The 17,016-nt window shown below is 39.3% G+C and overlaps 1 protein-coding gene across 1 annotated transcript in view; it reads left to right on the top strand.

The window, feature by feature from the left end:
* The window catches only part of LOC126474586 (juvenile hormone esterase), a 163,040-nt gene that overhangs the window by 98,687 nt on the left and 47,337 nt on the right, over positions 1–17,016 (top strand). The window contains exon 6 of the mRNA XM_050102060.1: positions 10,945–11,101. Within this exon, the coding sequence (XP_049958017.1) occupies positions 10,945–11,101 (157 nt within the window). The remainder of the gene's footprint in view (positions 1–10,944; positions 11,102–17,016) is intronic.

Below are 17,016 nucleotides of genomic sequence, written 5' to 3'. Positions count from 1 at the left end.
CCATTCTGAGGTATCTACGTAACTCTTTATAGGTTTGAGGGAGGTGAAGGTCAAGTATTTGTTGTACTCTATCTGAGGTGGGACGAATGCCCTCATTATTGACCAAATGTCCCTGGAAAATAACCTCTGGCTTCTCCAGTTGGGATTTGTCATGATTAATCTCAACTCTGTGTCATGCCAATCTATCAAAAACCTGTTGGAGATGTTGTTTGTGTTCCTCGGCAGTTGTGGAGAAAATAATAATGTTGCCTAGGTAGGCACAGCAAACATTAAGGCCACGTAGAATGGTGTCAATGAATCTTTGCCAGGTCTGGGTGGCATTCTTCAATCCATAAGGCATAAACAAATATTCATAATATGCAAATGGGGTGATGATAGCAGTTTTGGGGATATCTTCTTGGTGCATCAGAATCTGATGGTATGCCTTTTTGCAGTCTGACACAGAGAAAGGGCACCGAACATGGATTGTGAAAAGTCGTGGAGGTGTGGGATGGAGTAGTTATCCAGTATTGTCCTGGCGTTCAAGCGCCTATAGTCTCCACAGAGTCAAAAGGAATTGTCCTTTTTGGGAATGACATGTATTGGGGAAGACCACGCTCTGTCCGAGGGGCGGGTTGTACCCAAGTGTAAAAGTTCATTAATACATTCTTTGGTAGCGGTAAGGTTTTTTGCATTGAGGCGTCGGGGGCGAGAATGGACAGGCAGTCCCTCAGTTGTGTTAAGCCTGTGACAGACGCCCATAGTAATGGCCTTGATTTTGTGAATAGGTGTGGCCAAAATAAATGGAGGTATGCAGGAAGGAGCGACGTTATTGTTGGTGTGCAGTAAGTATGAAAGGGAACTAACCTGAAATACGTTATCATTGAACGGTAGTTCAGTGAAAGCTGCAGTGTTGCCCATGGAGCTGTGCTGTGCGACAGCCGGTGGGGTTCCATTGACTATGGTGTTACTGCACGAAGGAATCATTGCGCGTGCATGCGTGGCGCCGCCTGTAACAGCTGTCACCCCTGTGTTTTGATGAATGGCGTACGGTGAAGCGCAGGGTGGGGGTTGCTGGGCGGGTTGCCGTCTTCGCTGTCTGGGTTGTGGCAGGCACTGCTGTGGCTGCGTATAAACAGTGGTGCGGTATGCAGGTCCCATGTAGTTTTGTGCGTGTTATTACTTTTAAACTTGATCTCCTCTCTAAACCCGCGCAATTCATCAGTCAGGACATCACAACGTTGAAGTAGCTTTGCATTGTCTTCGGACAGTTGGTCAATTTCAAGGTGTTGCATAACTAAGTTCACTACGGCAGCTTTGACCTCCTCAGATAGAATAGAAACTGTCTCTTTGTCTTGTTGACAGGACGTATTCGAGCTACATTCTGTCAGCATGGATGGGGAAAATCTCGCCGGAAATTTTTGTTTAAAATCCACTGAGCAGAGGGCAGGTGTTATTAAGTCCAAAGAGAAGTTATGAGCAGTTAAGAAGTCCAATCCTAATACAGGCTCATCAATTTCTATACCGAAAATGTCCATTCATAATTATGTGTATCATCGAAGCAAATGCGAAGTTGTGTTACACCATAAACCTTTAATGAGGAATTGTTGGCTGCTCTGAGAAGCTATATCCTGTAAATACAAATGTCCGAGAGAATAATTCGGAAGTACTAGCCTGTGATCTGTTAGGCGACTTGATGTCACAGTGTGGACTGGTGCACCTATAGCGGCCTGCCGTGTGTGTTTGGGCACATTGCACAGGGTGAGCGGCAATTCCTGGCTGTATTACCGTAAACGGAGTGATACCAGCAGAGAGGATAAACTTGCTGATCCTGTGTTGTTACTGGGTGAAGGATGTCACTTGAAGCTGTAGTATGGGATGGTGAAAGACGGTGTGGAATCTAGTGCTCAGCCAGTGTAGCCTGTCTGTTGTTTTGGAAAGATCAGCCTCTGCCACACGGGGGAGGCATAATATCGAGGGGGGGCACATGTAGATAACTTTCTTCTGTTGATATATGCGGCGTTGGCCAGCAGTAATTTCGCTTGTAGAGGTTCCTGATTGTGTGATAGGAGCTGCAGTTGGATAGCTTGAGGCAGCTTTGCAACCCAGAAAGAAAGTAAAGCTTCATCTGGCATAGTTTTGCTATCGAAGACTGCTCTGATACATCACCACAGTTGTGAAGGAGTCGAGTCTTTGAGATGTACATCTTTCAGTATGTATAAAACAGACTCTTGCATAGTCTTAGCTATACGTTCACAGATCTGTTGTTTTGCCAGTGCGTAACGATTTGTGGGGACCGCTGACAGCACTAAGTCCTGTACCCACTCAGCATGGTCCTCTAGGGCATTAATAAGTGCAATAAATTTAGCACTGTCTGAATCAATGTTTAGGGCGGTGAATATAGTCTCTGCCAAAATAAACCACATATGCGGATTGTCCATCGTGAACCTTGGTAATTCAGGAATTTTCTCACTCTTGTGTTGTGGATGTAACAGATTTGATAGAACAGTGGACAGGAGCGGTGGAGTGTTTATGAAGCTGTCACTCGCGGCGTTCGCAGTGCCTGGTTTAAAAAGGGCTGGCACGGGAGCTGCGGCAGGTGCAGCCGGGGCTGCGGAAACAATTGGGGCGGGACGACTGTCCAACCAGTAATTGTTGTCACTGAAATTGGTACCCATCTGTTTTTGTAGTGATTCTTGTAGTGGGTGGGGAGAGAATGTGTCCAAAACCGATTTATCAGCAATATTTGGGGAGCTCCAAGTGATCTGTGGGCCCAAAAAGTCTGTGAGGTTCATAGTGTTGGGGCACTGTTGCACACTACATGTCACAGGAGGTTGTACATATGACGCACTATGAGGCACAAATTTAGGCACAGCACTCATGATTGGTTTGTTATAGATGAACGTAGAATGTTGAAAGAGTCCACAACGGCATTGTTGATGACGGAGAAAACTCGACGGCGTTGTACTTATCTTCCAATTTTATCCCAGTTGTTGGTGGCATTGTGCATAGGAAACTGTGGAATGGGAGTGTAGAGGCACCATTAGTATCATGTTGTAGTCCAAAAGGAGCGGAAGGTGAGCAATGTGGAGATGTCTAAGAAAACAGCCACATTGTCGAATCGGACATGTGTTGCGCATCATTGGTCACCAGTATGGCGTGTGTTATACTTATAACACAGAAAACACCATTTACTTTCACTATGTAATATTTTTATTGGCACAAGATAAATCAAAACACAAAGAAATAGTTTTTGACAATCATGGTAACAGTCATGACGAATGTCTCACACCAACTAGTCAACAACCAAAGTAAGCAAAACGAAGTACAAAAAAGCAAAGATATTAATATTTTCTGGCAGTTCTGCCACAAGGTACTTTAGCAGGTGATACCCCTGGAGACCTTTTACATTTGTCAACATCCTAAGTCAAACAAAGTTTTCAGATTGGGAAAGACAAAAGCCACTTTAACGTATATGACATATATTGATATACAAATAGCCGTATAATATTAAAATTGTTACCAATAACACAGTAGTTATTAGGAGGAGCATACTTTATTTATAATTCACACATAAGTATTTTAATTAGCAAGTATATGATAGTTATAATTATGCAGTACACTGTAGTTTGCCAGCTGGGATGGCCGAGCGGTTCTAGGCACTTCAGTCTGGAACCGCGTGACTGCTATGGTTGCAGGTTCGAATCCTGCCTTGGGCATGGATGTGTGTGATGTCCTTAGGTTAGTTTGGTTTAAGTAGTTCTAAGTTCTAGGAGACTGATGACCTCAGAAGTTAAGTCCCATAGTGCTCAGAGCCATTTGAACCATTTTGAACACTGTAGTTTGATACAAACATAAGCCTCCATGTTTTTATTGTTTAAAAAATTTAATATTTTCGACTTAGCATATCATTTTTGGATGAGTATTAACCAGACAGACAACAACTGCTTCCACCAGTTGAATAATCTTCATCTTTTCCAGTTATCTATGGAAATAACCTCTCCTTTGCAAGTGACATTGTACTGTGGCTGTGGGTTGTTTCACACACAGGAAAGATTAGTTCCACAATTTGTTGTTGTTGCAGTCTTCAGTCCAGAGACTGATTTGATGCACCTCTCCATGCTACTCTATGGTTCAAATGGCTCTAAGCACTATGCGACTTAACTTCTAAGGTCATCAGTCACAAAGTAGAGAACTTAGAACTAATTAAACCTAACTAACCTAAGGACATCACACACATCCATGCCCGAGGCACAATTCAAAACTGTGACCATAGCAGTCACTCGGCTCCAGACTGTAGCGCCTAAAACCGCACAGCCACTCCGGCTGGCTGCTACTCTATGCTGTGCAAGCTTCTTCATCTCCAAGTAAATACTGCAACCTACATCCTTCTGAATCTGCTTAGTGTATTCATCTCTTGGTCTCCCTCCATGATTTTTACCCTCCGCACTGCCCTCCAATACTAAATTGGTGATCCCTCGATGTCTCAGAACTTGTCCTACCAACTGATCCCTTCTTCTAGTCAAGTTGTGCCACAAATTTCTCTTCTCCTCAATTCTGTTCAATACCTCCTCATTAGTTACGTGCTCTACGCATCTAATCTTCAGCATTATTCTGTAGCATTACATTTAGAAAGCTGCTATTCTCTTCTTGTCTAAACTATTTATCATCCATGATTCACATCTATACATGGCTACACTCTGTTCAAATACTTTCAGAAAAGACTCCCTGACACTTAAATCTATACTCTATGTTAACAAATTTCTCTTCTTCAGAAACACTTTTCGTGTGATTGCCAGTCAACATTTTACATCCTCTCTACTTCGACCGTCTTCAGTTATTTTGCTCCCCAAATACCAAAATTCATTTATTACTTTAAGTGTCTCATTTCCTAATCTAATTCTCTCAGCATCATCTGATTTAATTAGAATACATTCCATTATATTCATTTTTCTTTTGTTGATGTTCACCTTATATCCTGCTTTCAAGACACTGCCCATTCCATTCAACTGCTGTTCTAGATCCTTTGCTGTCTCTGCCAAAATTACAATGTCATCAGAAAATGTCAAAAGCTTTTATTCCTTCTCTATGGATTTTAATTCCTACTCCAAATTTTTCTTCTGTTTCCTTTACTGCTTGTTCTATATATAGATTGAATAACATTGGGGATGTGCTACAAGCTTGTCTCACTCCCTTCCTAATCACTGCTTCCCTTTCATGTGCCTCGACTCTTATAACTGCCATTTGGTTTCTGTACAAATGGTAAATAGCATTTTTCTCCCTGAATTTGACCCCTGCCGCCTTCAGAATTTGAAATAGAGTATTACAATCAACATTGTCAAAAGCTTTCTGTAAGTCTTCAAATGCTAGAAATGTAGGTTTGTCTTTCCTTAATCTATCTTCTAAGGTAAGTGGTAGGGTCAGTATTGCCACAAGTGTTCCAAAATTTCCATGGAATCAAAACTGATCTTCCCCAAGATCAGCTTCCACCAGTTCTTCCATTTGTCTGTAAAGAATTTGTCATCATTTTGCAGCCATGACTTATTAAAGTGATAGTTGGGTAATTTTCACCACTATCAACATGTGCTTTCTTTGCAATTGGAATTATTATAGTCTTCTTGAAGTCTGGAGGTATTTCGCCTGTCTCATACATCTTACTCAACAGATGGTAGAATTTTGTCAGGGCTGGCTCTCCCAAGACTATCAGTTGTTCTAATGGAATGTTGCCTGCTCCCAGGGCCCTGTTTCGACTTAGGTGTTTCAGTGCTCTGTCAAATTCTCCACGCGGTACAATATCTCCCATTTCATCTTCAGCTACCTCCTCTTCCATTTCCATAATATTTCCCTCATGTACATGTCCTCGTATAGACCCTCTATACAGGGTGGTCCATTGACAGTGACCAGGCCAAATATTTCACGAAATAAGCATCAAACGAAAAAACTACCAAGAACAAAACTTGCCTAGCTTGAAGGGAGAAACCAGATGGCGCTATGATTGGCCTGCTAGATGGCGCTACCATAGGTCAAATGGATATCAACTGCATTTTTTTAAAAATAGGAACCCCCATTTTTTATTACATATTCATGTAGTACATAAAGAAATATGAAAGTTTTAGTTGGACCACTTTTTTCGCTTTGTGATAGATGGCGCTGTAATAGTCACAAACATATAAGTACGTGGTATCACATAACATTCCGCCAGTGTGGATGGTATTTGCTTTGTGATACATTACCCATGTTAAAATGGACCATTTACCAATCGCAGAAAAGGTCGATATCATGTTGATGTATGACTATTGTGATCAAAAGGCCCAACGGACATGTGCTATGTATGCTGATCGGTATCCTGGACGACATCATCCAAGTGTCCGGACCATTCACCAGATAGTTAAGTTATTTAAGGAAACAGGAAGTGTTCAGCCACATGTGAAACATCAGCCATGACCTGCAACAAATTATGATGCCCAAATAGGTGTTTCAGCTGCTATTGCGGCTAATCCGCACATCAGTAGCAGACAAATTGCATGAGAATCGGGAATCTCAAAAATGTCGGTGTTGAGAATGCGACATCAATATTGATTGCACCCATACCATATTTCTATGCACCAGGAATTGCATGGTGACAACTTTGAATGTCGTGTACAGTTCTGCCACTGGGCACAAGAGAAATTGCAGGACGATGACAGATTTTTTGCACGTGTTCTATTTAGCAGTGAAGTGTCATTCACCAACAGCGGTAACGTAAACCAGCATAATTTGCACTATTGGGCAACGGAAAATCCACGATGGCTGTGACAAGTGGAACATCAGCGACCTTGGCAGGTTAATGTATGGTGTGGCATTATGGGAGGAAGGATAATTGGCCTCCATTTTGTCAATGGCAATCTAAATGGGGCAATGTATGCTGATTTCCTACATATTGTTCTACCAATGTTACTACAAGATGTTTCACTGCATGACTGAATGGTGATGTACTTCCAACATGATGGATATCTGGCACATAGCTCATGTGCGTTTGAAGCAGTATTGAACAGCATATTTCATGATAGGTGGACTGGTCGTCGAAGCACCATACCATGGCCCACACGTTCACCAGATCTGACATCCCCAGATTTCTTTCTGTGGGGAAAGTTGAAGGATATTTACTACTGTGACCCACCGACAATGCCTGACAACATGCATCAGTGCATTGTCAATGCATGTGCGAGCATTACGGAAGGTGAACTACTCGCTGTTGAGAGGAATGTCGTTACACTTATTGCCAAATGGATTGAGGTCGATGGACATCATTTTGAGCATTTATTTCATTAATGTTGTATTTACAGGTAATCATGCTGTAACAGCATGCATTAAATTTTTGAACTTACCCGTCCGATTAAGGGATCTGACATTCCATGCTCCGATCCATAGAACACCAGTTTTCTCTTTCCTGATAACGACATCCTCCTGAGTTCTCCCTGCCCGGAGATCTGAATAGAGGATGATTTTACCTCTGGAATATTTTGCCCAATAGGACACCATCATCATTTAATGATACAGTAAAACTGCATGCCTTTGGGGAAAATTACGGCTGTAGTTTCCCTTACTTTCAGCCTTTGACAGTACCAGCACAACAAGGCTGTTTTTGTTAATGTTACAAGGCCAGACCAGTCAATCATCCAGACTGTTGCCCCTGAAACTACTGAAAAGGCTTGTGTCCCTCTTCAGGAACCACACATTTGTCTGGCCTTTCAACATATACCCCTCCAGGCTAGCCAAGTTCTCAACTCCAATTTTTTTTCTCAGATATTTTTCCTTTATTTACATTGGTGTAGCAGTCCCACATTAACATTTTTGCAGGACTTAAAGTATGTGAAGTGAAACCAATATAAATGGGCTTGAAAGCTAATGGGAAAAGAAATATTTTAATATCCTTTGATATTAGTGCCAAACTTAACTTCCTCAATGACTTGAGTGACTTGAAACATGATCAATCTTGTGAAACTGATTGAAAAATTTTATTGAGATGATTCCCAGATAGCACAGTAAGCCGGTTTCAAACTTGTTTCCAGATGAAAAGTTCAAGTATATAAGCTTGATCAGAGTTGGAATATTCAGGCCTGTTAGTTGGATTCAAGCTTGAAACAAACATCAAAGTTGGCAGAGTTCAAGCTATATTTCAAGCTTTACTTATCAAGTTTGGCTCCAGCTGTATCTACACACATGGAATACAGCCTGGTGTTTACACTTGTTTTAAGCTATATAATTATTAATCTGAATTTATTGAACCTAATTAACTAAATAAATATCAGAATGGAAATGGTGTGAAAAAAATTATCAAGACATGTATGTTTAAAAATTTTTATTTTCAAAGTGTTTAAAATTGTTTTATTTTAAAATTTAATTATTCTGAAGCCCCTCCAGCCCCAGCACACAGACCAGAGCAGGATCAAATATCGCTGACTTCTGCCAGTATAATGATCCTGTAACAGGTAAAAGAAAATGTTAGGCATACCTAAACATAAAAAATGTAAAAAGTTGAAACTGATCAACCTAAATATAATTTATGCCCCAGATTAGCAAAATAACTTCAAACTCACTGGTGTAGTAAGAATCATTCACTAGTATAATCGTCACTGAGTAAGCAGCTGCTTCTGCTGACTTCATTCTAAAGAGTTTTTAAAGTAATTTGAAATAACTTTTTGTTTGAAATTTTTAGAGTAAAGATGACATTTGGGTAATTTTGCGATGACTTCATGAGGAAGCCACACTTCACTATTTCTAACAGTTTCAGGGCCATTTAATCTGAATTGTAAAGAAACAATTACTTGAAATCATATACACCTCAAACTGTAAGTTTATAAGGAAACTACTGTTTGGAAAAATGTAGACGTTTTATTCTATCCACAATTATTTTTTGGTGAGTAAAACCAAATCAAAGTGAAATAAAAGATGAAATCGAAATGAATTTAAGAAATTACCAGTTCAGTGGAACTGAAATGTAAAAGAAAAAAAAAATGTTATCCATGTCATATTTTAATATTGCCTTTTATTAAATTTCAGTCACATTACAAATAACAATAAAAGTAAGAAGCACCAGTAGGCCTTGCAGTATTATTTCACCCAGGGAACAACAAAATTACTGTTTTAAGCAACAAATTGATACTCTTCATTCCAAAAAAATACAGTGTTCGAATATACATACTGAACTGTCTATAATGCAATACACAATAACAGTGTTATGGGTGGGACGAAACTGACACAGAACTGAACAATTTTGACATCTGAACAATATTTCTGCTTTGATATTGTCCATAATTCAGCCAAGCCACATACAAATGAAGCTTACATTCTTCTATTAAAGAAACTTGTTGCTATTAGAAAAAGAATTAAGTGGCACCAATGCATGACACTATATATAACTGTATAGTTATGGGTGGGACAAATTGTCTGTTGTATGATTTGCATAGAATATTAAATTGCAATATGTAGTGCAACTAAACACACACTATTTCAGCTAAATACAACATTAAAAAGGTACAAACATTCACAATAAACTCAGATTTTTTTAAAAGTTCTAGTCAAATGAGAAGTGTCCCCTGTTGTTCATAAATGTTGGAATATGGTAAGCTTTCTCAACAGTACTACAATCATTCTCAATAGATTTATCCATCACAGTACAGTACAGATCCAAAATTTGCCACTACTTTCCATGAAAAGTAATGTTACACTTATTATGAATAAGCTTAACTTTTGCCAAGCATGAGTCACAAGAAATTTTGTGTCCATCATCACAGAAAAAATTAGCAGCTTCAACAAATTCTCTCAAGACTGATGGCATAATAACAGACCGCAACTCTGATATTACTGTTTCCCCAACTTTAAGACTTCTTTGACTTGAATTTCTTGAGTATATTTACTTTGTGCAGGTGTGTCATACTAACAGGAAGAAATTTCATATTACTGCAATAAAGAGCAGTCAAAGCTACGTAAATAAAAAAGACTGACATCTATGTAGTGACTGGTTCTTGATGTACTTTTTCCCATTCACCATGTCATTACTATTTGTATTCACAAAGAAACTTTTCACACTTCACGATTATTCATTCATGGTGTGACACACGTGAGTACTTACAAGCAAACAAATGTAATAGGGCGATATATATAAAAAGGTGAGATTTTAAAAAGGTAAAATAACATTAAGTTTTAATTTATTGGTGCCACGTACTAGAGAACTGGTTTAAAATGACGTCTTTTTGCTGAACAACTTGTAATTTGTATTCTTAGCTGGTAATCCATTTCACTTTCATCCAGGCTCAATTTTTCTACGTAAAAGAATATGATATTTCTTTACGTTACGTAATAATATTTAACATTTGTAATATTAACGTACCACTAGAGAAAAATGCACCAACGTACCTGTAATACACTACATATCCTCTTCAGACCCGGTGTAGCAGTAAGGCAGGAGACGCCACACACTTACCGAACTATTTTACAGTATAAAACAAACTTCCCAACAGTCAACAATCATTAACGCGCGTCACAAAGGTAAAATGGCTGTAAACCTAGCAGAGTCAGTGCAAGGCTTATAAATGCTTGTGGCACTTCCCGTGGACGTCTATGGAAGCTATGCTGCACGCGCATCTGCTGTACAGCCTTCCAGGGAAATTACAGTTTATTTCAAGCTTGGGAAAATTATTTTAATTCAAGCTAAATTTTTACGGCTTGATGTAAACTGTGTAACAGGTTGATTTTTCAATCTTGGAATTTTCAACTGAACCTAAACTCAATATCCACCTTGAAATAAGCTGTGTAACAGGCTGATTTTTCAATCTTGAATTTTCAACTGAACCTAAACTCAATATCCACCTTGAAATAAGTTTGAGTGCTAGCTGGGTTGGGCACAAACTTATTTGTCAGATTAGCAGTTTGAAGAGTTTAACATTATATTGGCAGAATGTCTGTTGATTGTTGGTGTTACAGGAATGGGACATTGACCCATGGTTACCTTTTGGACCTGTGGTAGAGGCTGAAGGAAATCAGGCTTTCCTTACAGTGCATCCTCTCAAGTATAAAACAGCAGTTAAAATGCCGTGGTTAATAGGTGTGAATGAGCATGAGGGACTACTCAGAACAGCAGGTAAAACATGTACCATATTTATAAACTTGTATTTGTCCTGAAATCCTGAAATGTAGTTTTTTCTGACACGGGTCTTGCTCTCTTACATTGTAAGAAAACCCTCCCTCCATCCCTCTCTCTCTCTCTGTCTCTCTCTCTCTCTCTTTGTATGTCATATGTACAAATAGGCTTATCTTGCAGTTTCATATTTGCTTCAAGCAACAGGAAATCTGTTTTCTTCTCTCTCTCTCTTCTAGGACTGCCAACTGAAAGACCAAGAAAAAGGCAAAGTGTTTTAACAGATGGGCATATATTACGCTAATTTCCATTTCATTGCCACAGTTATGTTTTCCTCTCCAGTCTGTTCCCTGATCTCTGTGTTTTTTGTTATGCCATTTTGGGTTATTCACAACTTGTATTTCTACATTGATCACTGAGCCATCTTCTCTTTTTGCACGGTCTTTGCATTTAGAGTTCATGTTTCAGTGGTGTAAGTGAAAGCTACCAACATACTTTGAGCCCAACCACAGTGAGAATGTAGTTTACCCAAATAACTCCAACCAATTTTTACTCTTCTTTTATTTCCTTTACTGTTCACTAAGTTGTAGTTTTCTACTGTCTTCAATACAAAAACTTGTCTATTGGTTTTGTGAGGTAATAGTTAATATGCTCTATTTTATTTTTGTGTGTGCATCCTACATCAACATCTTTAATTGCAAGCAATTTGCATCACAGAGGTTATTTTACTAACCATTTTCACTTCCTCCTTTCCTCTTCCAGTCGTGTGGTAAGAGCAATAGTTGGTAAGCTTTGTGTGAACCCACATCTCTTTAATTATAGCTTCATGGCCTGCTTGTGAGATCAGGAAGTAATTTGTTGGTAGTCTTTTCTGCTCTTTCTTGGGTCTTTCTTATTTTCCCCACCAGGCCTAAACTGGTATAGATCCAGACCACTAAGCAATTCTCAAGTTATTGTCACATGAGGGCTTTTTAGCTGCTGTTTTTGTGGCTGGATTATACTTCATGAAGATTCTTTCAGTGAATCTCTGTCTGACAGCATCTTTTCCTTCAATTAGTTTTATGTGATAGTTCCACTTTACAACATTCCATATGCATACTCTCATGTATTTAATGGGTGTGACTGAGTGTTTAACAGTCATGTAATCACGCAAACATGGTTCTGTCTAGCTATTTATGTGGAATATATTACAGCTGTTTACAGTGAGGGTCAACTGTCAATTCCTACACCATATGTTAATCCTCTAAAAATCTTCCCACACTTTGCTACTAGGTCATTTATATATTTATGTTTCTATGACACTCCACTGGAGTATGCCCAAAGAGTTATTTTACATCTGCATTAAGAATGATAGGCTCTGTTCCGTCTGACTGGACTTCTTTGACCCAAATACACTTGTAGTTTGTACATTAAGTGACAATGTGGAATTGTATTTGACACCTTCTGGAAACCAAGGGATGTGATATCAACCTAGGAGCTGGTATTTACTGCTTTCTGAGTTTCATGTATGAACGAAATGAGATCAGTTTCATATGCTCATTGTTTGTGGAATCTGCACTGATTCCTATAGAGAAGAATTTCAGTCTCCAAAAAGTCATAATGTGTAACCATAAAACCTGTTCCCAAACTGTACAACAGACCATTGACAGCTCAGGGCTGTGCCTGTGTGCAACTGTTGACTAACTATTCTGAAAATGGGAGTGACTTGTATATTTTTCCAATCATTTGGAACACAACTCCTCCAGTGACCAATAGTAAACTGCTGTTGGGAGAGGAGCAAGTTATTATGCTAACTCTATGTTCAGTTATTAGCCCATCAGGTCCATTGGTCCCCCTGTTGACTGATTTTAGTTTTTTTTTTTTTTCTTGCGTTCACATATTTTGCTATCTGTCAGTTTGATGTTTATGTGACAATTGAAAGGAAGAATCATTATTCAGTCTTCTTCAGTGAAACAATTTTGGAAAAATGAATTTAGTATTTTGTTTTTGTCTCTAAATCTTTCATTTCTATGCCATTTTGGGACAGGACAGATGACTTTGATCCATTTGCTGATTTAACTTCAAGACCAAGATTCCTTAGGATTTTTTGTCAAATAGGCATATAGAATTTCACTTTTGAGTTCATGAGACACTTCATGCATGGATCTCCTTATGCTAATTTTGGCATTGTTCACTTTTGAATTTTTTACTATGCTCCTCATATTTTTCCTTTTATTCTCATCATTTTAAGTTTAAGATATGAATATTTGAATTTGTCCATATTTTTAGCTGAGGGGTCAGCACATTTGACTGCAGTGCTGTGGGGCTGGGTTCGATTCCTGATTTGTCTGGAGATTTTCTCCACTTGGGAACTGGGTGCTGAGTTGTCCTCATCATCATTTCACCATAATTTACATGCAAGTCACTCTTTGTGACATCACCTGAAAAGACTTGCAGTTTGGCAGCCAAACTTCCATAGGTGGGGACTCTTGGCCGTCAATGCCATACAATTATTTTGTTTCAATTCTTTTTATGTTGACTGCTCAGGTAATCAGAAATCTGCTCTTTATCACACTTGCTAAGCAGTGCAATCTTCCTACCTTGTGCCAAGAGATGTGGCATACTTTTTTTTTTTGATTCGTACTGGTCACCCAGTTGGCAACAGGAAAATTCAGACCTCCTGGTCATGCTGCCTTCATTTGAAGAGTAGTTGAAAATTGAAATTAAATAGTTCTGTATCTCAAAGTCAAAACCCACTGCAAGGCAAGAAAGTAGAGATATTTGAAAAAGGGTGCTACCAGCAAGATGCACTGTTGGACTGTGTATTAATACGGTTTGTTCACTTTTACTTGATCTTCATAACTCTACATTACACTACCGACCCACTCACCTGCTCCCCCCCCCCCCTCCCCACCCCCCACCCCTTCGCCCTGTTGTCGGGCTGGCGACGCCCTTGATGATGGGTTAAATGCAAGTCTGACAATCCAGATTTAAGTGTTCTGTGATTTCCCTACATTGCTCCAGTCAAATGCTTGGATGATTCATCTGAAAGGGCAGAGTCAATTTCCTTCCCTATCCTTGCATAATCTGAGTTTGTGCCCCCTCTGTAGTGACCTTGTTGTCAGTGAGACAAACCCTAATCCTCCTTCCACTCCGTTCCTCCTACCTTGCTTTATATTCCTGTTTATGTTTGTAGTCAGTGATGTTATAGTACCTGAATGATCAATGATTCCCTGACCTATGTTAACTGAGTGGACAATGTTAGGGTTTGTTTAGAACCAGAAGCTAAAAAATGTTATCCTCACAAGATGGTCTTCTACCTACTACTTGCTCTAATCACTTTCATCTCTTAGTCAAAAGCTGGGAAGTTGAAATCTCCCCCTAATACTATCAAATGGCTTGAAAATTTACAAACAACATTTTGCAAATTTTCCCTGAAATGTTGCATCACTGCTGCTCTGGAGGCAAGTGTTCTATACAAGCATCCATTTGTCCTGTGTGATCCTCCCATAAGACTTATCTCCCCCCAAATTATTTCACCCTTGGAATCTGTAGTAACCTCAGCAGATGTTATTGTATTATTTAATGCTAAATTGATGACAGTGGAGATTTTGAAGTTACCTCCATCACAGTGAAAAATTGTATGGTGCCTCTAATAAAACTTAGATATGAATGTGAAGGTTACAGGCACACAACACATATGAATAGGTAAAATGATGAAATGCAACACTTTTTACAGGTCTTTGTCACTGTGGCAGCACAAACCACATTACAATCTGTTAGTTTACATTTCATATAGAACTACACATAATGCGGTGGTCAGCCTGTATATGTCAAACTTTCCAGAAGGGATTTAGTATTTCATTGCTATAAAATTCTGGTTTTAGTTAGGTTTCTGTTCTTAGCACTTTCTGGGTATTATTATTATTTGTAAGCAAGACTAGTTCAGGGACATTTCCATGGGGATATTTTTATGTATGTTCCTACACTTACCTAATACTGTACTAACATTTTGTTTCTCAAATGTGTCATTGTGAATGCTACTCTCTATAATCCAGGAGTTGTAGGAGGCTCTGCAGCTGATATTAATTCAACTCAGAAACTGGAACATAATTAATTGGACCTGTAGTGGTATTTCTCTTTCATAAAAAGTCCACGCATTTATGCCACATGTATTCTGCTACCCTAGTAGTCACTCCCTGTGTGTAGTGCGTACCTGACCTACTAAGAAGGTTCCTCCACAGTTCTCCATCTGATGGTAGAGTTCAAGAAAACTATTTTGAAGCTCACCACAGAATTGTCTGAGTCTCTGGGTTCAGCCTTCAACTGACAACAACCCAGAGAATTGTGTTTCATTATGGGACCGATACTGCAAAGTGTTAGTTCAACTTCTGCCCCATATGCAACTCTAGCAGTCTTCACCATTGTATCTGGCCACTTATAGTAATAAAGATTGTCTATGGACCCACGTGGCAAGCATCATTCATGCCAATATGAACCAAAATTTGTAACTGGTATGTTCAATAGCCAGCAACAGAGCCTCCACCAAATCTTGGACATGAACACCAGCACGTTCACGTTAAATGGGTTTTAATATTTCCAGCATACAGATAGCTGACAGCATTCTCTGATAAAACAGTAAAGTTAAATAAATGCTTTGTGTGAAGTAATAGAAAAAACTGCAATTGAATAATGGAAGGAAAAGAACTGTGGCTTTTCTTCAAAGAAGCTGCTTCTCTAATAGCTATGTAGTATATTGACTGAAGCCACATAATAAATATAACCTAGAATTAATAATTAAGTACTTATTTGAGTAAATTAGCACTAGTTTTGAATTGTTGTTCATGTACTTTACAGCAGTAGCCTAACAGTAAATGTATAAATCAGTTCATTCCACATATCTTTTTGTGCTGGAATTTACAGAATGCAAAGTGTGAATGAAAAATTTTGTAAGGCTTGTAGCCCTTCCAGAACCACTTAACTGATTTGATGAGCTTAACCATAATTTCTGTTTATATTTAGTCCTAACATTTTTATTACAAAGTGAACTGTATTGTGATACAATCCTTATTATTCATCAGCCATAACAGTGGATATTTGATTTCAAAATTTCTCATACAAAAAAAAAGTCAAGTGACTAGGGTCTCCCATTGGGTAGACCATTTGCCAGGTGCATGTCTTTCGATTTGACGCCACTTCAGCGACTTGCTTGTCCATGGGGATGAAATGATGATAATTAGGACAACACAATACCCAGTCCCTGAATTGATAAAATCTCCAACCTAGCCAGGAATTGGAGCTGGGCCCTTGGGTATGACATTCAGTCACACTGACCACTTTTTTTTCCCACAAAAACAGTAACAAAAATGGCTACAATGAAATGACATAAATAAGTGACAGATAATTGCAGTCATAAATTACAGCATTCAAAGAATGAGTCTTTAGCAGTAACACAATTTAGCACCTTCACTGTAACCTTCAACTGGTGGCAGTTGAGCATGCACATTTTCTTCTTTTGCAGCCTGAGGTTCCTCATCATCATTTCCCAGACCCAAATTAATGATTCAGTCAGCTACCAGGGGCAGACTGTTGAAGCGGGAATGTGTGGTTTCCCCGCTTACAGTCACTTACGTGCAGTGAACCGGCTTTATCGCCGCGCCCGCGCACTATGCTCAAGGGAGAGGCTTGGTGATGAAAACGACTAAAGCGGTTTCGGGACAGGACACATTTATTTTTCCTACCGTTACAATAAATGACAAATAACGTTCTTTGCTAATGTCCATCTATACAGGTGCGTTGCACTGGCTGCATGGCTCGTTCACCGATCCCGGAGGGTACACACTCCAGTGACGAGTCGTGGCGCGACCGCGTGGACCGAGCAAGACAAAAGGCCGCGTCACAGAATGTTCTGCTCCTGGCATGATCGGAGGCGCCGTAAC

The sequence above is a fragment of the Schistocerca serialis genome, chromosome 4, assembly GCF_023864345.2.
Source record: "Schistocerca serialis cubense isolate TAMUIC-IGC-003099 chromosome 4, iqSchSeri2.2, whole genome shotgun sequence".
NCBI lineage: Eukaryota > Metazoa > Arthropoda > Insecta > Orthoptera > Acrididae > Schistocerca > Schistocerca serialis.
Note: the sequence above shows the minus strand (reverse complement) of the source record. Positions and strands in the feature narration are given on the sequence as shown.